General features: G+C 47.1%; 1 protein-coding gene across 16 annotated transcripts in view; it reads left to right on the top strand.

Annotated features, from left to right (window-relative positions):
• LOC139549459 (roundabout homolog 2-like) overlaps nt 1–23,313 on the top strand; it is a 648,939-nt gene that overhangs the window by 253,293 nt on the left and 372,333 nt on the right. For all 16 annotated transcript variants that reach the window (XM_071359993.1, XM_071359991.1, XM_071359998.1 and 13 more), the window contains exon 2: nt 12,973–13,299. In XM_071359993.1, coding sequence (XP_071216094.1) covers nt 12,973–13,299 — 327 coding nt within the window. The remainder of the gene's footprint in view (nt 1–12,972; nt 13,300–23,313) is intronic.

The following is a 23,313-nucleotide window of genomic DNA, read 5'->3' as shown; positions in this document are numbered from 1 at the left end:
TTGTCCGGGGTAGGGGTAGCCAGGTGGAAAGCATGACCAGCCGTAGAAAAATGCTTATTGAAATTCTCAATTATAGTGGATTTGTCGGTGGTGACAGTGTTTCCTATCTTCAGAGCGGTTGGAAGCTGGGAGGAGGTGTTCTTATTCTCCATGGACTTTACGGTGTCCCAGAACTTTTTTGAATTTGTGTTGCAGGAAGCAAATTTCTGCTTGAAAAAGCTAGCCTTGGCTGTTCTAACTGCCTGTGTATATTGGTTTCTGGCTTCCCTGAAAAGTTGCATATCACGGGGGCTGTTCGATGCTAATGCAGAACGCCATAGGATGTTTTTCTGTTGGTTAAGGGCAGTCAGGTCAGGAGAGAACCAAGGGCTATATCTGTTCCTGGTTCTAAATTTCTTGAATGGGGCATGCTTATTCAAGATGGTGAGGAAGGCATTTAAAAAAAATGACCAGGCATCCTCTACTGACGGGATGAGATCAATATCCTTCCAGGATACCCCGGCCAGGTCGATTAGAAAGGCCTGCTCGCTGAAGTGTTTCAGGGAGCGTTTGACAGTGATGAGTGGAGGTCGTTTGACCGCTGACCCATTACGGATGCAGGCAATGAGGCAGTGATCGCTGAGATCTTGGTTGAAAGCAGCAGAGGTGTATTTGGAGGGCAAGTTTGTTAGGATGATATCTATGAGGGTACCCGTGTTTACGGAATTGGGGTGGTACCTGGTAGGTTCATTGATAATTTGTGTGAGATTGAGGGCATCAAGCTTAGATTGTAGGGTGGCTGGGGTGTTGAGCATGTTCAAATTTAGGTCGCCTAGCAGCACGAGCTCTGAAGATAGATGGGGGGCAATCAGTTCACATATAGTGTCCAGAGCACAGCTGGGGGCAGAGGGTGGTCTATAGCAGGCGGCAACGGTGAGAGACTTGTTTTTAGAGAGGTGGATTTTTAAAAGTAGAAGTTCAAATTGTTTGGGAACAGACCTGGATAGTATAACAGAACTCTGCAGGCAGTCTTTGCAGTAGATTGCAACACCGCCCCCTTTGGCCGTTCTATCTTGTCTGAAAATCTTGTAATTGGGGATGAAAATGTCTGAATTTTTGGTGGTCTTTCTAAGCCAGGATTCAGACACGGCTAAAACATCCGGGTTGGCAGAGTGTGCTAAAGCAGTGAACAAAACAAACTTAGGGAGGAGGCTTCTAATGTTAACATGCATGAAGCCAAGGCTATTACGGTTACAGAAGTCATCAAAAGAGAGCGCCTGGGGAATAGGAGTGGAGCCAGGTACTGCAGGGCCTGGATTCACCTCTACATCACCAGAGGAACAGAGGAGGAGTAGGATAAGGGTACGGCTAAAAGCTATGAGAATTGGTCGCCTAGAGCTACTAGAGCAGAGAGTAAAAGGAAGTTTCTGGGGGCGATAAAATAGTTTAAAGGAATAATGTACAGACAAAGGTATGGTAGGATGTGAATACAGTGGAGGTAAACCTAGGTATTGAGTGATGATGAGAGAGATATTGTCTCTAGAAACATCATTGAAACCAGGTGATGTCATCGCATATGTGGGTGGTGGAACTGAGAGGTTGGATATGGTATAGAGAGCAGGGCTAGAATCTCTACAGTGAAATAAGCCAATAAACACTAACCAGAACAGCAATGGACAAGGCATATTTACATTAAGGAGAGGCATGCTAATCGAGTGATCAATAAGGGTCCAGTGAGTAGAGGTTGGTTGGGGTCGTGGCGATCCAGACAGCTGGCCGGGTATATGGCTATCGGTAGCAGCATAGGATGGAGGTCTGTTTGTAGATACCTCGTGCGTTTCCGTCGGTAGGTTAGTGGGGTTCCGTGTAGTGGGGTTCCGTGTGGTAGAGGGGATCAATCCAAATTGGCAAAATAGATATAGTGACCCAAGGAAAAAAATAAAATAAATAATAATAATAATAATAGTTGTCCGATATACTTGTTCAGATAGCAGCCGATAAGACAGCTAACGATTAGCGGGCCTCAGATGAGCGTTCAGGTAACGTCGGGACGGAGGTGCCAGTTGGATAAATCCCTCGGGCAGATAACGTCGGCAGTCAGTCGCGGCAGTCAGTCGTGAAGGCCCGGTGGGGTTCCGTATCTGCAGCAGCAACAAAAGAAACGGGTCCGGATGGTGATGGAACTCCTCAGCTGGCTAGCTCCAGAATGATTTGAGTTTGCTCCGGGGTCGACGTAAGCCAATAGTCACACGGTTTGCAGCTAGCTAGCTGCGAAATCAAGGTGCAAGTGTCCAGAGCCTGCGGCTGGAATCCGGGGAAACTGAGAGAAAAAAAGTCCCGGAATGCTCCGGTCCGAGTCGCGTTGCACAAAAGTGCCGGTAGATTATCGAGCTAAAGGAATAGCTGATGACCACTAAACGTGGGCAGCTGAAACACCAACGCTAGCCAGCAAACCGGCTAATTTCGGGGCAGCTACAGATTAGCTTCTGGCTAGCTATCGGAGTAGCTTCTGGTTAGCTTTCAGGCTAGCTTCTGAATTAGCCCCTGGCTAGCTTCCACGATGGATTTTCAGATTGAGGTAAATAATACTTTTTGTAATTGGTGAAGCGGGTTGCAGGAAAGCTTTTGCAGGAAAGCTTTTGTAGTTGAGTTCTTGGATAATAAAATAAATAAAAGATATGCGAAGAAAGGTGTAAATATATATATATACAGGACACGACAATACGGAACAGAAAAAGACGTCTGAACTGCTAAGCCACCTTGGACGAACGAGATGAGCTGCTGTGTTATGTATGGGTGTCTCCTAGAGATGAGCTGCTGTGTTATGTATGGGTGTCTCCTAGAGATGAGCTGCTGTGTTATGTATGGGTGTCTCCTAGAGATGAGCTGCTGTGTTATGTATGGGTGTCTCCTAGAGATGAGCTGCTGTGTTATGTATGGGTGTCTCCTAGAGATGAGCTGCTGTGTTATGTATGGGTGTCTCCTAGAGATGAGCTGCTGTGTTATGTATGGGTGTCTCCTAGAGATGAGCTGCTGTGTTATGTATGGGTGTCTCCTAGAGATGAGCTGCTGTGTTATGTATGGGTGTCTCCTAGAGATGAGCTGCTGTGTTATGTATGGGTGTCTCCTAGAGATGAGCTGCTGTGTTATGTATGGGTGTCTCCTAGAGATGAGCTGCTGTGTTATGTATGGGTGTCTCCTAGAGATGAGCTGCTGTGTTATGTATGGGTGTCTCCTAGAGATGAGCTGCTGTGTTATGTATGGGTGTCTCCTAGAGATGAGCTGCTGTGTTATGTATGGGTGTCTCCTAGAGATGAGCTGCTGTGTTATGTATGGGTGTCTCCTAGAGATGAGCTGCTGTGTTATGTATGGGTGTCTCCTAGAGATGAGCTGCTGTGTTATGTATGGGTGTCTCCTAGAGATGAGCTGCTGTGTTATGTATGGGTGTCTCCTAGAGATGAGCTGCTGTGTTATGTATGGGTGTCTCCTAGAGATGAGCTGCTGTGTTATGTATGGGTGTCTCCTAGAGATGAGCTGCTGTGTTATGTATGGGTGTCTCCTAGAGATGAGCTGCTGTGTTATGTATGGGTGTCTCCTAGAGATGAGCTGCTGTGTTATGTATGGGTGTCTCCTAGAGATGAGCTGCTGTGTTATGTATGGGTGTCTCCTAGAGATGAGCTGCTGTGTTATGTATGGGTGTCTCCTAGAGATGAGCTGCTGTGTTATGTATGGGTGTCTCCTAGAGATGAGCTGCTGTGTTATGTATGGGTGTCTCCTAGAGATGAGCTGCTGTGTTATGTATGGGTGTCTCCTAGAGATGAGCTGCTGTGTTATGTATGGGTGTCTCCTAGAGATGAGCTGCTGTGTTATGTATGGGTGTCTCCTAGAGATGAGCTGCTGTGTTATGTATGGGTGTCTCCTAGAGATGAGCTGCTGTGTTATGTATGGGTGTCTCCTAGAGATGAGCTGCTGTGTTATGTATGGGTGTCTCCTAGAGATGAGCTGCTGTGTTATGTATGGGTGTCTCCTAGAGATGAGCTGCTGTGTTATGTATGGGTGTCTCCTAGAGATGAGCTGCTGTGTTATGTATGGGTGTCTCCTAGAGATGAGCTGCTGTGTTATGTATGGGTGTCTCCTAGAGATGAGCTGCTGTGTTATGTATGGGTGTTTCCTAGAGATGAGCTGCTGTGTTATGTATGGGTGTCTCCTAGAGATGAGCTGCTGTGTTATGTATGGGTGTCTCCTAGAGATGAGCTGCTGTGTTATGTATGGGTGTCTCCTAGAGATGTTATGTATGGGTGTCTCCTAGAGATGAGCTGTGTCTGGTAGGGCCAGCAAGGAATCATAGCAAGGAAACAAAACAAGAATCAGATTGAACTTCTTTCGGCGAACAGCCCTGTTTTCAACGCTGTAGCTCACTGCATTTTACATACAGCAGGTTTTTAAAGGACCAAGGAGATTGGTCTGCTTCGTGTTTTAATTTTTGCCATGGAAAAACTCAGGAAGGTAACTCTGGTTAAACTACTGGTATCGTCACAGCCCTGGTGTCTGGGTGACTGTGTTAGGGCCAGTGTGGTGTGACGCCACTGACAGCGCCCCTAAAGAAGATGAATCTGGGTAGCAGAAGGGGCTGAGGGGGCCATGTGCGGGGTAACACAGCAGGCCAGCATGGAGGCGTGAGGCGGCCAGTAACATCATCCTATCGCCACCCCCAGTTTCCCCCGACTACCCGCTCACATCCCCCTCTGATGACATGACAGATACGGCCCTGTCACCCTACACACCAGGGACAGGACACTGGCGGGACAGAGAGGGAGAAGGAGAGAGAATGAAGGTACAGGGAGAGGAGGGAGAGATATACAGAGTAAACAACCAAGATTAGACAATACATGTTTAATAAATATATGTGTATATGTATATATACAGTGGGGAGAACAAGTATTTGATACACTGCCGATTTTGCAGGTTTTCCTACTTACAAAGCATGTAGAGGTCTGTCATTTTTATCATAGGTACACTTCAACTGTGAGAGACGGAATCTAAAACAAAAATCCAGAAAATCACATTGTATGATTTTTAAGTAATTAATTTGCATTTTATTGCATGACATAAGTATTTGATCACCTACCAACCAGTAAGAATTCCGGCTCTCACAGACCTGTTAGTTTTTCTTTAAGAAGCCCTCCTGTTCTCCACTCATTACCTGTATTAACTGCACCTGTTTGAACTCGTTACCTGTATAAAAGACACCTGTCCACACACTCAATCAAACAGACTCCAACCTCTCCACAATGGCCAAGACCAGAGAGCTGTGTAAGGACATCAGGGATAAATTGTAGACCTGTACAAGGCTGGGATGGGCTACAGGACAATAGCCAAGCAGCTTGGTGAGAAGGCAACAACTGTTGGCACAATTATTCGAAAATGGAAGAAGTTCAAGATGACGGTCAATCACCCTCGGTCTGGGGCTCCATGCAAGATCTCACCTCGTGGGGCATCAATGATCATGAGGAATGTGAGGGATCAGCCCAGAACTACACGGCAGGACCTGGTCAATGACCTGAAGAGAGCTGGGACCACAGTCTCAAAGAAAACCATTAGTAACACACTACGCCGTCATGGATTAAAATCCTGCAGCGCACGCAAGGTCCCCCTGCTCAAGCCAGCGCATGTCCAGGCCCGTCTGAAGTTTGCCAATGACCATCTGGATGATACAGAGGAGGAATGGGAGAAGGTCATGTGGTCTGATGAGACAAAAATAGAGCTTTTTGCTCTAAACTCCACTCGCCGTGTTTGGAGGAATAGAAGGATGAGTACAACCCCAAGAACACCATCCCAACCGTGAAGCATGGAGGTGGAAACATCATTCTTTGGGGATGCTTTTCTGCAAAGGGGACAGGACGACTGCACCGTATTGAGGGGAGGATGGATGGGGCCATGTATCGCGAGATCTTGACCAACAACCTCCTTCCCTCAGTAAGAGCATTGAAGATGGGTCGTGGCTGGGTCTTCCAGCATGACAACGACCCGAAACACACAGCCAGGGCAACTAAGGAGTGGCTCCGTAAGAAGCATCTCAAGGTCCTGGAGTGGCCTAGCCAGTCTCCAGACCTGAACCCAATAGAAAATCTTTGGAGGGAGCCGAAAGTCCGTATTGCCCAGCGACAGCCCCGAAACCTGAAGGATCTGGAGAAGGTCTGTATGGAGGAGTGGGCCAAAATCCCTGCTGCAGTGTGTGCACACCTGGTCAAGAACTACAGGAAACGTATGATCTCTGTAATTGCAAACTAAGGTTTCTGTACCAAATATTCAGTTCTGCTTTTCTGATGTATCAAATACTTATGTCATGCAATAAAATGCAAATTAATTACTTAAAAATCATACAATGTGATTTTCTGGATTTTTGTTTTAGATTCCTTCTCTCACAGTTGAAGTGTACCTATGATAAAAATTACAGACCTCTACATGCTTTGTAAGTAGGAAAACCTGCAAAATTGTCAGTGTATCAAATACTTGTTCTCCCCACTGTATATATGTATGTATATTTTTTTATATGTATACATTTTGCATTCGTTCTCATTCAGCTAACATCTCATGCAGATTGGATGCCTCATTCTAAATGTGTGCACATCTTCAGTCCTAACCCCGTAGCTGATGTAGCCTCGGCCAGGGTTTCTATCTGGTGGATTATGGAGCTTCAGTGACTGGAACACTGGAACGCTTGGGTCCGAGGTTGCCCTTGGATACCTGTGATCTGCACACGCTCCTGTCTGTTGGCAGAATAACTGATATCTCTTTGGGGAGCCCTTCTTTCCTGCCCTGGAGGAGACAGTTGCGGGTATTGATTTGGTCGGTGGGCTGTGAATTCTCCTGGGAGCTAATAAAAATAATGACAACAAGATGATCAAAGGCCCAACCTTCTGGTCTACATATGAACACGTGTGTGCTAAAGATAATAGATAGAGAGCTGCTTCTTGTGTGGTCACTGTGTGGGGAGATATGATGCTACTAGTATAGCCTCCTCTATCCATGGCAGTGAGAGAGGAGAAGGACACACACACACATGCACACACACATGCAGTTAAACAGGTGTTTATAGTCAGGCTTTGGCCAAACAGCGATAACATTCTGGCTCCAAAATGAAAATGTCAAAACTTCTAATAACAAATGGCAGTGTGTTGGAGGTTTTTATGTGTCAATGTGTTTTCTGGGATTTGGTTTAATGATTTGGTTTATGACTTCTTGGCAGTCAATAGATGTTTTGCTAACAAATCTATGTTGAAGAAAGGCCCTGCTAGATCTGAGCCACAGGAAAAAGACACAGAGGTATTCAGACCACTACAACAGCATCTAAGGACTGTTCCCAATCTTGGTCAAGCCCCTTGAGTAAAAACACAAAAGAGGAGGCAGTGGGTGCAGTCATCCCTCATATCATCCCCTCCCTCTCCTCTGTGCTTCTTTGTTTGCTCCCTGGTCTGTGCTTTAGTTGAGGACTGGATGCCTGGCTGCTCGGCCCAGCGCGCCACAGTGGTGGTGTTATTGCCGAGCAGGGAAATGACAGCCATTTGATTGGAAGGTGTGCCCTGAGACGCTGTGAAGTGCACTCACCTCAGCTCAGAGAGCACTTCATTGCACAGCACCAATGATCACATTAAGAGGGCAACAGAAAGCATATTTACCGTAAAGGGAGTGAGAAAGGAGAACCAATAGGAGGCAGCAAATTGACTTTCTCTCCTATGAGTCAGGACGCTGGTCAGCTGTATGGCCTAGTGGCTGATGGGAAGATGCATTAGCCTTTCACTTCCTCTCTGTCTCTGGGTCCAGCTGTGGCTGGGGGTATCACATAGGGAGGAGGGGAGCCAGGGGACAGTGATGCTAGGGGACATCACTGTGTGTGTGTGTGTGTACGTGCACTTGCGCGTGTGTGTGTGTGTGTTTGCCTGTGTGTGTGTGTGTGTGTGTGTTCACTGGGGTTACTCAGCTGTGTCAGATGGCATCATTTCACAGGTGTTAAATGTTTAGCAATTTTCCTATCAACCGTTTCATTTACATGTAGATGGATGGATTCATTGCGGTAGCATCAGTTTTACTACTGTATGAATATATAGTAGCCTAACCATCCTCCTCTAGACAGGAAGGTCAGTCTGACAAGTCACGTTTGCCCCTCTCCCCTTCCATCTACACAGCTCTGGTTTGCCTGGCAGGAAAAGGACAATTGTGGATGCATCTGCTGTGTAAATTTCCACAGGAAACAGGAGAGCAGATGGAGACTGAAGGTTTAAGTAATTAGAAGGCAGTAGATTGGAAAACAAATTGGATTAAAATAAATTAGACTGAATCGAGTCACGGCAGATTCGGCGTCGCGCCTGGGCGTTGGTTTGGGTGTAGAGCTACTGTGGACCCAGTGGATTGTGGGGGAAGCAGATGCTCCAATGAGATCGGAATGAATGTGTCGTTGACACTCCATCTGGGGGAGAGGGTCCCCAAGTCCTTTTCTCAACCCTCCATTTATCTATGTCATCATGTTAATTAGTACTGCATTCGTTAACTCACTTAGCACCACAATACTAACCTGAACCCGTACCCCCCAACACTGTCAGAGACACTGGCTGCAAGGCTCGTCTGAATTTGTGCTTACCTTCCCGAATACTGCCAATGGAGGAAGAGGTGGGAAAAGCAAGCGAACGAGGGGCAGGGGAGAGTAGTTCCGTTATTGAATAGAAAAAGCAAATGGCTGGCATGTATTTTCTCATTTCAGAACCAATAGCAGATGTATAGTGAAGCAGCTACACAAAGCCATGGAGATTAGATCAATGGAAGATGGACACCAGGAGCTGATTGTGCCTCCCTACCCCCTCCCCTACAAGACCCTGTCTGTGGCCCCACTTAGGCCCTGGACACCAGGCCTGATCGCTAATCAATGTCAGGGAAATGGAGGGAATTAGCCCAAATTAGGTGTAGAGAGGAACAGACAACGGCCCTGTTCTGGGGTCAATACACCACTGTCTGAACTGCCTGACCCCTGCTAAGAGGAACAGACAACGGCCCTGTTCTGGGGTCAATACACCACTGTCTGAACTGCCTGACCCCTGCTAAGAGGAACACACAGGTGTTTGAAGTGTTTTATTGCTGACTGGTAGGTTTCTCTCTCAGTGTGTCTTTGTAACAGTGGATCAGGCTGGGGTACAGTGTGTCCTTGTAGGTAACAGTGGATCAGGCTGGGGTACAGTGTGTCCTTGTAGGTAACAGTGGACCAGACTGGGGTACAGTGTGTCCTTGTAGGTAACAGTGGACCAGACTGGGGTACAGTGTGTCCTTGTAGGTAACAGTGGATCAGACTGGGGTACAGTGTGTCCTTGTAGGTAACAGTGGATCAGGCTGGGGTACAGTGTGTCCTTGTAGGTAACAGTGGACCAGACTGGGGTACAGTGTGTCCTTGTAGGTAAGAGTGGATCAGGCTGGGGTACAGTGTGTCCTTGTAGGTAACAGTGGACCAGACTGGGGTACAGTGTGTCCTTGTAGGTAACAGTGGATCAGGCTGGGGTACAGTGTGTCCTTGTAGGTAACAGTGGATCAGGCTGGGGTACAGTGTGTCCTTGTAGGTAACAGTGGATCAGGCTGGGGTACAGTGTGTCCTTGTAGGTAGCAGTGGATCAGGCTGGGGTACAGTGTGTCCTTGTAGGTAGCAGTGGATCAGGCTGGGGTACAGTGTGTCCTTGTAGGTAGCAGTGGATCAGGCTGGGGTACAGTGTGTCCTTGTAGGTAGCAGTGGATCAGGCTGGGGTACAGTGTGTCCTTGTAGGTAGCAGTGGATCAGGCTGGGGTACAGTGTGTCCTTGTAGGTAACAGTGGACCAGGCTGGGGTACAGTGTGTCCTTGTAGGTAACAGTGGATCAGGCTGGGGTACAGTGTGTCCTTGTAGGTAACAGTGGATCAGGCTGGGGTACAGTGTGTCCTTGTAGGTAACAGTGGATCAGGCTGGGGTACAGTGTGTCCTTGTAGGTAACAGTGGATCAGGCTGGGGTACAGTGTGTCCTTGTAGGTAGCAGTGGATCCGGCTGGGGTACAGTGTGTCCTTGTAGGTAACAGTGGACCAGGCTGGGGTACAGTGTGTCCTTGTAGGTAGCAGTGGATCAGGCTGGGGTACAGTGTGTCCTTGTAGGTAACAGTGGATCAGGCTGGGGTACAGTGTGTCCTTGTAGGTAACAGTGGATCAGGCTGGGGTACAGTGTGTCCTTGTAGGTAACAGTGGATCAGGCTGGGGTACAGTGTGTCCTTGTAGGTAACAGTGGATCAGGCTGGGGTACAGTGTGTCCTTGTAGGTAACAGTGGATCAGGCTGGGGTACAGTGTGTCCTTGTAGGTAGCAGTGGATCCGGCTGGGGTACAGTGTGTCCTTGTAGGTAACAGTGGACCAGGCTGGGGTACAGTGTGTCCTTGTAGGTAGCAGTGGACCAGACTGGGGTACAGTGTGTCCTTGTAGGTAGCAGTGGACCAGACTGGGGTACAGTGTGTCCTTGTAGATAACAGTGGATCAGGCTGGGGTACAGTGTGTCCTTGTAGATAACAGTGGATCAGGCTGGGGTACAGTGTGTCCTTGTAGGTAGCAGTGGACCAGACTGGGGTTCAGTGTGTCCTTGTAGGTAGCAGAGGACAGGGCTGGGGTACAGTGTGTCCTTGTAGGTAGCAGTGGACCAGACTGGGGTTCAGTGTGTCCTTGTAGGTAGCAGTGGACCAGACTGGGTGTACAGTGTGTCCCTGTAGCAGAGGACAGGGCTGGGGTACAGTGTGTTCCCCTACCCCCAGGGAACAAGGTGCAACAGGGAATGGAACATGTGCCCACCCAGATTAACAAAGAGCAAAACATCTACTGATGTGCTGTTACTACTGTATGTCTAACTGCAGTTAGCCCTGACACAGGCAGGCAGCCAGGCAGTAAGGAAGGAAGGAAGGGAAGCACTAACTGCAGTTAGCCCTGACACAGGCAGGCAGGCAGGCAGGAAGGAAGGAAGGGAAGCACAAAGGGCTGTGTGGACAGTACACTGCTCCTCTATACAGTACCTCACTGACTCACACCTACACTACTGCCCCCAGGGAAGGGCACAGCCTTGTACCCACACACACCTGACACTGCAGTCTTAAACTGCACACTGCCAAACACCATCCTTTCTGCTACACCAAGACTATTAACTGCAGTGTATTGCCTTATATTTTTCATTGACTGGGAGGTGGCTGATAACTATACATCCTGCATTTATTGATCAACATTTTGCTGCCAGCAAGAATAGAGTTTTAGATGGGGGTATTGGATAGGATTCGGAAGGCAGAGGACAATACAAAGTAAATATTTGGCAGAGTAAAGCCCTGTTCGTTATGCTCCAGGCCTGCATGTGTGACGGTTTGGTGGTGGATCAAACTCTTTTGTCTGGAGCTTTTGCAGGGCCTCAGTGATGCAAATGTGGCCTCTGACGTCTTATCTGCAGGGTTTAGACTTGGTCACAGAGAGACACACATGGCACTGAGACTGGGCTGGGGCAGCATTATCATAGTGGCCAGACTCACAGCCCTGGCCCAGTGTTAGACTCACAGCCCTGGCCCAGTGTTAGACTCACAGCCCTGGCCCAGTGTTAGACTCACAGCCCTGGCCCATTGTTAGACTCACAGCCCTGGCCCAGTGTTAGACTCACAATAAAGGAACAGGCCATGTTCTGAACCTCAGGGGAATAGCATTTTAACAGACCCAGCCCTGGCCTCAGACCCGGACCCAGACCCAGACCCAGACCCAGCCCTGGCCCCAGACCTGGCCCCAGACCCAGACCCAGACCCAGCCCTGGCCCCAGACCCAGCCCTGGCCCCAGACCCAGCCCTGGCCCCAGACCCAGACCCAGCCCTGGCCCCAGACCCAGCCCTGGCCCCAGACCCAGACCCAGACCCAGCCCTGGCCCCAGTCCCAGACCCAGACCCACCCCTGGCCTCAGACCCAGACCCAGCCCTGGCCTCAGACCCAGACCCAGCCCTGGCCCCAGACCCAGCCCAGACCCAGACCCAGACCCAGACCCAGCCCTGGCCCCAGACCCAGCCCTGGCCCCAGACCCAGACCCAGACCCAGCCCTGGCCCCAGACCCAGACCCAGCCCTGGCCCCAGACCCAGCCCTGGCCCCAGACCCAGCCCTGGCCCCAGACCCAGCCCTGGCCCCAGACCCAGCCCCAGACCCAGCCCCAGACCCAGACCCAGACCCGGCCCCAGACCCAGACCCAGCCCTGGCCCCAGACCCAGCCTACGGAACAGTCACATTACACAGAGACAGATCTCTGACAGTGGGGGGACAGATATACTTTTGTTTGTGGCTGTGTCCACAATGCCCCCTCTTCTCTCCCCTTTGTGAATGTGTGTTTTTGTGTATGTATGTATGTGTGTGTGTGTGTGTGTGTGTGTGTGTGTGTGTGTGTGTGTGTGTGTGTGTGTGTGTGTGTGTGTGTGTGTGTGTGTGTGTGTGTGTGTGTGTGTGTGTGTGTGTGTGTGTGTGTGTGTGTGTGTGTGTGTGTGTGTGTGTGTTTGTGTGTGTGTGTGTCTGTGTGTGTGTGTGTAGCTGAGGTTCAGATGTATACTGTCTCCGCGCCGCCATACTCTGTTCACTCTTGGGTCCAATTACCCAATAGGCCTTAAATGTATGGTAGTGAGGAGCAGATGGCTGGTGTTGGACTGGTGGTTAGACTGGTGGTTGGAGCGCTGTCCTCCTATCACCTGATTAGGTGGAAAGACAGAACAAGCAGAAGAACCTATAGCTATACTAGTTGAATGGATACCAATAGGTCCACCTTCAATAGACTCTTCCTGCCTCTAAGTGATGTTTATATGAGAGACTTGAGAATGCTAGAATGAAGAAATCTAGTTTCAGGAAAACAGTGAGCTGTTAAAAGCATATTATGTTTTGCTTTGCCTCATCTACTGTTCATGTTGTTCCTCACCTCCTTTCTTCTCTTCTCTTCCCAGGATCCCGTCTGCGCCAGGAGGACTCCCCACCCCGGATCGTGGAGCACCCCTCTGACTTGATCGTGTCCAAAGGGGAGCCGGCCACACTCAACTGCAAGGCAGAGGGGCGGCCCAGCCCCACGGTGGAGTGGTACAAGGACGGGGAGCGGGTGGAAACGGACAAAGATGACCCACGGTCTCACCGCATGCTGCTGCCCAGCGGCTCCCTCTTCTTTCTACGTATCGTCCACGGACGACGCTCCAAACCGGATGAGGGCTCCTACGTCTGCGTCGCCCGCAACTACCTGGGAGAAGCCGTCAGTCGCAATGCATCCTTGGAAGTAGCATGTGAGTCAACAATTAACTACATGACATTTAGTTATTTTTCTCAGTCGTCCTCTTAGGTTCTTTAAGTTGCTCTCCATGTTTTTATGGGTAGAATGATTTTCCTTACCAACCTTACTGATGGAAAAAGCAGACAGAGGTTGTTTGTCCCTTGCTCTATAGAAAGAATGACAGGGTTTACGTTTAAAGCCTCAAGACAGACCGAGACATGAAACATTGTCTTGTTGTTGGGCATTGTGGTTTTCTGCCAACATTAAATAATGCTATTATTTCAGAAGAATACAATTTGTCTTTGCGAACTACAGGAAATTGCACTTTGTTTGTTCTGAAAATAAATTCAAACCAGGGGGGAATCAGAGTACCTTTAATAGAACGAATAGACTCTGTAATTACATGACATGCTAGTGTTTATTTCATCTTCCTGTTTCTGAGTGACTGAAAGAGCTGGAGAAATCCTCTATGTCATAGCCTGCATTAAACCCAAGCTAAGAGCGGGTGAGGTCTACTTTCAAGAGAATGTTTGATCTGTACCTTCATTGTTTTTTGGCATATATTTTGAAAAGATGATTACACAGAATTGTGTTGTATTTTGAGTGAGTAGACATAATTGTGGGGATATGATAGACGTTCTAGCCCAGGAGAGGGATCATGGCGTTTGAGGTCTATGAGGGTTAGTGAGGGATCCTGGCAGGCCTTTGAGTTGGACTTGTCCAACTGTCAGACTACAGGAAGCTGGATGATGTCAGGGCAGAGCTATCGCAGAGGATAGTGGGTCGGAGGGTGGAGCAACAACCACAGATGAAATCTCCCAATGGACGTTTGATATGGGCTGCCTGTGCTGTGCTGTGCTGTGCTGTGCTGTGCTGTGCGGTGCTGTGCTGTGCGGTGCTGTGCTGTGCTGTGCTGGAAGACACTGACCGGCAGGCTGCTGCTGCTGACCCAAAGATCAGCTTACCTTTGAAGATGAGCACCCAACTGAGTCTAAGTAGGGTTCCCATGGAGGGGCTCCTGTCTCACAGAGACCCTCGGGGTCCACACACCCTCTGGGCTCTGTGGAAGGTTACAGGGCCCACGGTTCCTTACGTTAACTCTCTGGAATATTTATGTTTGTTCTGCACCATGCCTTTATACACACAGAGGCCTGCGTTTTAGGTATTAGTTTTGTGAATACCTGCGTTTTAGTTAGTCATTTAGTGATTTTAATTTGACCCCTTCTTCCACTTGCTGTGCATAGGGCAGGAAAGAGTGAGTTGGGCTGCCAGGTTTCAGGTCATTAGTAGTGAAACAGTATTGGACTGGGGCCGTAGGGGAATTGGCTGGACTGACCGGCAGCTTAAGTGAGAGGAGCCTTTCATGAAGTCTGCTCCCCCAGCTGATCAATACACAACGCTTTTTATGCATTGTTATGGAAATAATGGCCGTCCATCTTGGAACTGGGAAATTATGATACATAAAGGAAATTAATAGTTAAATCAGCTTTTGTGTATGGATTCCTTGGATGTATGGATGTTATCATGGGATTTTGTGTGTGTGTGTCTGTGAGGAATATGGACTGGGAGCTGGGGGCTCCAACATGCCTTTTCTGGGGTGGTTGACCAGTGGTGGTAGCTGTGGGGATGGGGAGTGAGGGTTAGCAAAATGGACTGTGTGAATCGCGGGGTCGTTGTTTTGGTTGGTTGCCTGAGCCAACCGGTCGCTTCTGATCCTGTCCCTGCCCCTCCCATTGGCCCCTCCCCCGACCCCTCCCCCAGGCTTCCCAGAAGCCCCCAGGTGCTACCAGTGTGACAGCAGCTTGATCTATTGATCGATGTAAGATGAAAAATGACAATGATGGAGTCCAGGCTTTCTCCATTCTCTGGATGGTAACTAGAGCCAGGTCTTATAGGAGGAGGAGGGGGCTGAGAGGTGATTTGGGGGTCTACTAAATCCAATAGAAGGGGCTTACAGTAGTGATTAGGGTTATCAGCACCTTCCATCCCTACTATGCTTCTAACCTTGCTGCTAATCGCATTAGCACACATTTAATCCATGTCAAATCAGATGTGTTTTATATGTGATGCCCCCCCCCACCCACCTCCCCCTTAGACCCACCTCTGGCCCTTCTTCCCCTGTATTGAACCTACCTCTGCCCCCCTCCCCCCCTCTCTCTCCCACCTCTACCCACCTCTCTCACGAGTGGTTGAGCAGGACCCCGGTGAGATAATTGAATTGCAGCTCTGAAACAGATTGAAGACCGTGTCTGCTGGGTCGAGGAGCACTGCTGAGCTCTGGACACCACACTGCGCTCTGTTCACTCAACACCACCACCACCAACTGCTGCATTAGAGGGAAGAGAGGGAAGAAGGGAGGAGAGGAAGAAAGGGAAGAGGGGGAAGAGAGGGAAGAGGGGAGGAGAGGAAGGGAGAGAGGGAGGAGAGGAAGAAAGAAGGGGAGGAGAGGAAGGGAGAGGAGAGGAAGGGAGAGGGAGAGGAAGGGGGGAGAAGAGGGGGAGAAGAGGAAGGAAGAGGGGGAGGAAAGGAAGGGAGAGGAGAGGAGAGGAAGGAGAGGAAGGGAGAGGGAGAGGAAGGGGGGAGAAGAGGGGGAGAAGAGGGGGAGGAGAGTAAGAGGCTTCTAAAAAGGAGTCCCTGCATTATTAATATGGGCAAGATTGTCCAGACCAGTCCTTTACATGGACTGAGTTTAGCTCTCTAAACATCCTGTCACAGGGCTAAACCATACCCTATACAGTCAGAGTATTGAAGCACCTATACACACACCTGAGTCGTTTCATTCTTGTGTATCTCTGTGACATCATGCCTGCACATATCAGAGGACATGTTTGTTCTACTTACCCGTGTGGTATACAGGTGCTCATATACCCAAGAGCTCACCTACTTTATTCCATGGTCATTTGTAACTGATGTTTGCAGTCGGGAAAGGCCTAGCGCTGTGCATTCATTTGGTCATCGCGTCCTGGTGCATATCATTGATAATGTTATCGGTGCATATTTATTGTTACATCTATTTATAGCAACTATTCATGAGAACACATTTTATATGTGCAAATCATGATGTATTTATTAGAAAACAATGAAAGTCGCCATAGAAAACTCACTTGTCTGTAGCGTCCGTCTGCCCTCCAGGAACGACCAACCGGTTGAGGACAATTGTAGAGGGATTCACCTGGATGAAAACAAGTGTGGTAAAGTAGAAGGGAGGGGAATATATAAACGTTGATCATGTCACTGTTGAAGGACCCTGATGATTTCTTTCAATTAACATACTTTGATGATTTAAGATACTTTATGTTATGGAGAATATTATGTGTCATTTAGATTGGGGTGATTTTTGATTGGTTAACTATTTTTGGCAATTCTAGCCTCATGACTTTGCAGTTTGTCATTTTTATTTTGAGATTTTGTCCTACCTGGATTTTTGAACTCCACAAACTATAAATAATCCAATGGTGACTCCATACCGCTGCCCCCACTCTAATGCTTTTTAAGCCTCCAACCGCTGGGCCAACCATACACATCGCTCATATTAAATATTACCCAATGAACACACCATGCTACACTACTCATAGATAGATGAACTGGCCTTGACTTTCTTTTTGCCTATAGATAATAGATAATAGATAGATAATGATACAGTACACTGGCTGTAACGGTGCACCAGATTTCATTATGGCTTTTTGTTCAGTGTCTTACACTTTAGGTTATTAGCAAAAAGAGAGAAAATGCCTCCGTAAGTTGGCGCCTGCAGGGTATCTTAGCGCTCTGCTTTTGATAATCTAATGCTGCCTGACATGCTTCCACAGACTGACTCTAGGCCTGCTCCACTGCATGTATCTCACCACTGCAGATAAGAGAGGGATGCGTTCCCAGTCCCACTTTTCTCTCTTTTCAACATAAACTGGGTCAATGAGCAGGTTCATAAATCATAGTGAAGCTTGTGTCAGAGCAGTGCTAGCCTCAGTCACTGCGCTGAATACATTCACTAGCGCGGGGGAAATACGTGTATATATGTAAGTGTGACAAGATGCACCTGGGGCAATGGGATCCCCAGGAAAAGGTTAATTAGCCTCTATCTCTTCAGGTGGAGAGACGCTCGTCTGTAGCACCGCTCCAGATACTCACATGTAGGATGAACGCTTGTACTTTTAATTGAGTGTTGGATGTGACTCAAGCATTCTGATGTGTGTGTGTGTGTGTGTGTGTGTGTGTGTGTGTGTGTGTGTGTGTGTGTGTGTGTGTGTGTGTGTGGACGTGTTTAACTATTGTTGTGTTGTCCCCACAAGAATATTAAACACATAATTTTTTTACCAACTGGGGACGTTAGCTAGCTGCTAGGAGGATGTCATGCCATTGGAGGACTGGGTGAGTGACTGACTTTTTCCCCTCATATAATTTTTTTGTGGCTATACACAGCTAGAGATGCAGGTGTCATTTGGTTAACTAGCAAGAACTTGAACGACTGTTATCCAGTTAGCATATCTCTTGCATTCGCAACAATTCACTCTGGCTCTCTGCTCCGATTTCAGAGCACTCTCATCTGAGTGTGCCAGAGCGCAGAATAACTGATGAATTTACAAACATGCAACACCTGCTAAATAGTGTCAGACACCTGGTCTCAGTAAACGTAATAGTTAGTCAAGAACACTCTAGATAACATGTAAACAGCCTAACCAGCTCTGCTACGGGGAGTAAAATGGTCAGAGTGAGGTGTTCCCTCATTTGTGTCTGGAAGTAACTAGCTAGCAACTAGCTAACTTTCGCCAGTTAGCTTTGGTGCTTGGTTGGAACAAGTATGCATTGGCAGACAGAAGGACAATTCCCCATTTTTTATCAGTGCAATTTTGATGGCCAACAAGCTGAACAAGTCTGAGTGGGTTTATATAATGTTCCTTCATTATATTTTAGCTCATCTTGCTCTGGTTAGCATTAGTTGTTGATCTTGATGTTGTTGATGTGTATAACTGAGTGAGAGAGAGCCTTTTCATGGTTGTTTGATCAATAGGACTGTAAAGTTCCCAAATGTAAGAGGACTCCTGTGGTGTTTACATATTTGTAGAAATCCAATCAGGTGTATTTTGTGGCTTTTGGCGAATGTGTTCAATTGATGTAAAGTCGTTCTGTTGCCACTGCCTTTAAACACACAGTCCAGTTCAAAGTGAATGATGGCAGGGCCTACTGCCTGTAAACACACAATCCAGTTCAAAGTGAATGATTGCAGGGCCTACTGCCTGTAAACACACTGTCCAGTTCAAAGTGAACGATGGCAGGGCCTACTACCTGTAAACACACAATCCAGTTCAAAGTGAATGATGGCAGGGCCTACTACCTGTAAACACACAGTCCAGTTCAAAGTGAATGATGGCAGGGCCTACTGCCTGTAAACACACAATCCAGTTCAAAGTGAATGATGGCAGGGCCTACTGCCTGTAAACACACAGTCCAGTTCAAAGTGAATGATGGCAGGGCCTACTACCTGTAAACACACAATCCAGTTCAAAGTGAATGATGGCAGGGCCTACTGCCTGTAAACACACAATCCAGTTCAAAGTGAATGATGGCAGGGCCTACTGCCTGTAAACACACAGTCCAGTTCAAAGTGAATGATGGCAGGGCATACTGCCTGTAAACACACAATCCAGTTCAAAGTGAATGATGGTAGGGCCTACTGCCTGTAAACACACAATCCAGTTCAAAGTGAATGATGGCAGGGCCTACTGCCTGTAAACACACAATCCAGTTCAAAGTGAATGATGGCAGGGCATACTGCCTGTAAACACACAGTCCAGTTCAAAGTGAATGATGGCAGGGCCTACTGCCTGTAAACACACAATCCAGTTCAAAGTGAATGATGGCAGGGCCAACTACCTGTAAACACACAGTCCAGTTCAAAGTGAATGATGGCAGGGCCTACTACCTGTAAACACACAGTCCAGTTCAAAGTGAATGATGGCAGGGCATACTGCCTGTAAACACACAGTCCAGTTCAAAGTGAATGATGGCAGGGCCTACTGCCTGTAAACACACAGTCCATTTCAAAGTGAATGATGGCAGGGCCTACTACCTGTAAACACACAATCCAGTTCAAAGTGAATGATGGCAGGGCATACTGCCTGTAAACACACAGTCCAGTTCAAAGTGAATGATGGCAGGGCCTACTGCCTGTAAACACACAGTCCATTTCAAAGTGAATGATGGCAGGGCCTACTACCTGTAAACACACAATCCAGTTCAAAGTGAATGATGGCAGGGCCAACTACCTGTAAACACACAATCCAGTTCAAAGTGAATGATGGCAGGGCCTACTGCCTGTAAACACACAGTCCAGTTCAAAGTGAATGATGGCAGGGCCTACTGCCTGTAAACACACAGTCCAGTTCATAGTGAATGATGGCAGGGCCTACTACCTGTAAACACACAATCCAGTTCAAAGTGAATGATGGCAGGGCCTACTACCTGTAAACACACAGTCCAGTTCATAGTGAACGATGGCAGGGCCTACTACCTGTAAACACACAATCCAGTTCAAAGTGAATGATGGCAGGGCCAACTACCTGTAAACACACAGTCCATTTCAAAGTGAATGATGGCAGGGCCTACTACCTGTAAACACACAATCCAGTTCAAAGTGAGTGATGGCAGGGCCTACTGCCTGTAAACACACAGTCCAGTTCAAAGTGAATGATGGCAGGGCCTACTACCTGTAAACACACAGTCCATTTCAAAGTGAATGATGGCAGGGCCTACTACCTGTAAACACACAGTCCAGTTCAAAGTGAATGATGGCAGGGCCTACTGCCTGTAAACACACAGTCCAGTTCAAAGTGAATGATGGCAGGGCATACTGCCTGTAAACACACAATCCAGTTCAAAGTGAATGATGGCAGGGCCTACTGCCTGTAAACACACAATCCAGTTCAAAGTGAATGATGGCAGGGCCTACTGCCTGTAAACACACTGTCCAGTTCAAAGTGAACGATGGCTGGCCCTTGTGGCAAATTGTTTGTTTGTATAAAGGCCTACTGTAGCTCTGATTGGCTATAGCGCACCGGTCTGTGAAGACTCTAGTCCTGGACCAGACAGATGTTTTTATTCGGTTTTATTTACTGCAGTGTCTATTATTTGTCCAAACGTACGGCCACTTTCCCACTCTATATTGCTATAGATTGTTCACAAATACTTTAGTATACATCATTCCCAAACATTCTAAGAATTCATGAAAAATGTGAAAATGACCATATATAAGTGGTTGCTTGTCAGAAAATGTTTTTTAAAAGTATCATAGTCTTCCTGTGGGTGTATATGAAAACGTTTCATGTTGCGAAAATGCTGTCAGTTCCACTTTAAATGCAACAATGTTTCACACACAAGTTATTTTCAAACAGATGGCTGACAACAAGCTGGTTGCAATAAAAGGAAACAGTTCCACTCACCAGATGATGATGATTTAAAACTTAACTTTTTGTTGAAAGTTATTCTTGAAAAGGGAGAAAGAAGCTAACAAACTATTAACAACATCCTCTTCGATAACACCTGCTGCTGCAAACTAGCCGACAGCAAAAGATAGCTAGCTAGACAGTGGGAAAACTATTGGTCACTATTGCACAGTGACCTGTTGGCCTTCAAGAAGGCAGAAGTTTCCACACGTTTTTGTAAAAAGGTCCCACCCATTAAGTCAAAATGTGATTTGTTGATTCCACTGTCACTCCAACATGTTGCCCTAATACAGTTGAATGGCAGATGCCTTTATCTAGCTTCTGATGGCCTAGCCAATGGCTGACCTAGCTATCTAGATTTATCTTCGAAGAGACCAGAAAATAAAAATACATTCTCTACAGTGTTAACCCTTAAATTAGTGATTTACCAAATAAATTACTGGGAGTTTATATATATATATATATATATATATATATATATATATATATATATAGTTGAAGTCGGAAGTTTACATACACTTAGGTTGGAGTCATTAAAACTAGTTTTTCAACCGCTCCACAAATGTCTTGTTAACAAACTATAGTTTTGGCAATCGGTTAGGACATCTACTTTGTGCATGACACAAGTCATTTTTCAAACAATTGTTTACATCCACTAAGTTGACTGTGCCTTTAAACAGCTTGGAAAATTCCAGAAAATTATGTAATGGCTTTAGAAGCTTCTGATAGGCTAACTGACATCATTTGAGTCAATTGGAGGTGTACCTGTGGATGTATTTCAAGGCCTACCGTCAAACTCACTGCCTCTTTGCTTGACATCATGGGAAAATCAAAAGAAATCAACAAGTCTGGTTCATCTTTGGGAGCAATTTCCAAATGCCTGAAGGTACCACGTTCATCTGTACAAAAAATAGTTTGCAACTATAAACACCATGGGACCACACAGCCGTCATACCGCTCAGGAAGAAGACGGCTTCTGTCTCCTAGAGATGAATGTACTTTGGTGCGAAAAGTGCAAATCAATCCCAGAACAACAGCAAAGGACCTTGTGAAGATGCTGGAGGAAATAGGTACAAAAGTATCTATATCCACAGTAAAACGAGTCCTATATCGACACAACCTGAAATGCCGCTCAGCAAGGAAGATGCCACTACTCCAAAACCGCCATAAAAAAGCCAGACTACGGTTTGCAACTGCACATGGGGACAAAGATCGTACTTTTTGGAGAAATGTCCTCTGGTCTGATGAAACAAAAATAGAACTGTTTGGCCATAATGACCATCATTATGTTTGGATGAAAAAGGGGGCAGCTTGCAAGCCGAAGAACACCATCCCAACCGTGAAGCACGGGGGTGGCAGCATCATGTTGTGGGGGTGCTTTGCTGCAGGAGGGACTGGTGCACTTCACAAAATAGATGGCATCATGAGGCAGGAAAAACATGTGGATATATTGAAGCAACATCTCAAGACATCAGTCAGGAAGTTAAAGCTTGGTCGCAAATGGGTTTTCCAAATGGACAATGACCCCAAGCATACTTCCAAAGTTGTGGCAAAATGGCATAAGGACAACAATGCTTTGGTATTGGAGTTGCCATCACAAACTGAAAAAGTGTGTGCGAGCAAGGAGGCCTACAAACCTGACTAAGTTACACCAGCTCTGTCAGGAGGAATGGGCCAAAATTCACCCAGCTTATTGTGGGAAGCTTGAGGAAGGCTACCCGAAACGTTTGACCCAAGTTAAACAATTTAAAGGCAATGCTACCAAATACTAATTGAGTGTATGTAAACTTCGGACCCACTGGGAATGCGATGAAATAATTTTCACATTCTTAAAATAAAGTAATGATTAAATGTCAGGAATTGTGAAAAACTGAGTTTAAATGTATTTGGCTAAGGTGTATGTCAACTTCCGACTTCAACTGTATATATATACTGTTTATATATATACTGTATATATATTGTATATATAGAGAGAGAGAGACTCTCTTTATTTTTATTACCCTTTTCTTTCTAACAAAAACAGAAGAGATTAAATCAGAACATCATTTAAAATCATTATTATTATATTATTATAATCATTATTTTATAAATCGTTAGCCCCTCTCTGAAAGTGTAGAAGACCCATTGTTCCCCACTGTGTTTGGGTTAGTAATAATTTGTGGAGTGGCTCTATTGTCCCCCAGGATGCATTTTTTCACTATTCTGAATGTGTAAAGAATCCACATGTTCGGAAATATGAACAGAAATACTGGACCTTTAGAACTCCTATTATGGTGGTGATTTGACAAAACTACAGTCATGGTCTTGAATTGGACAAAAACAAATCTGATGAAGTCTCACCCCCCTCTGGTCTCGGTCTTGACTCGGTCTCATACGCCCTGTCCCCCTCCCGGTCTCGCCCCCCCCCCCCCCCCCTCTGGTCTTGGTCTTGACTCGGTCTCACCCCCCTCTGGTCTCGGTCTTGACTCGGTCTCATACGCCCTGTCCCCCTCCCGGTCTCGCCCCCCCCCTCTGGTCTTGGTCTTGACTCGGTCTCGCCCCCCCCTCTGGTCTCGGTCTTGACTCGGTCTCGCCCCCCCCCCCCCCCC

This window comes from Salvelinus alpinus, chromosome 22 (genome assembly GCF_045679555.1).
Source record: "Salvelinus alpinus chromosome 22, SLU_Salpinus.1, whole genome shotgun sequence".
Classification (NCBI taxonomy): Eukaryota; Metazoa; Chordata; class Actinopteri; order Salmoniformes; family Salmonidae; genus Salvelinus; species Salvelinus alpinus.
The sequence above is the reverse complement of the archived record's forward strand: the minus strand, read 5'-3'. Positions and strand labels throughout refer to the sequence as shown.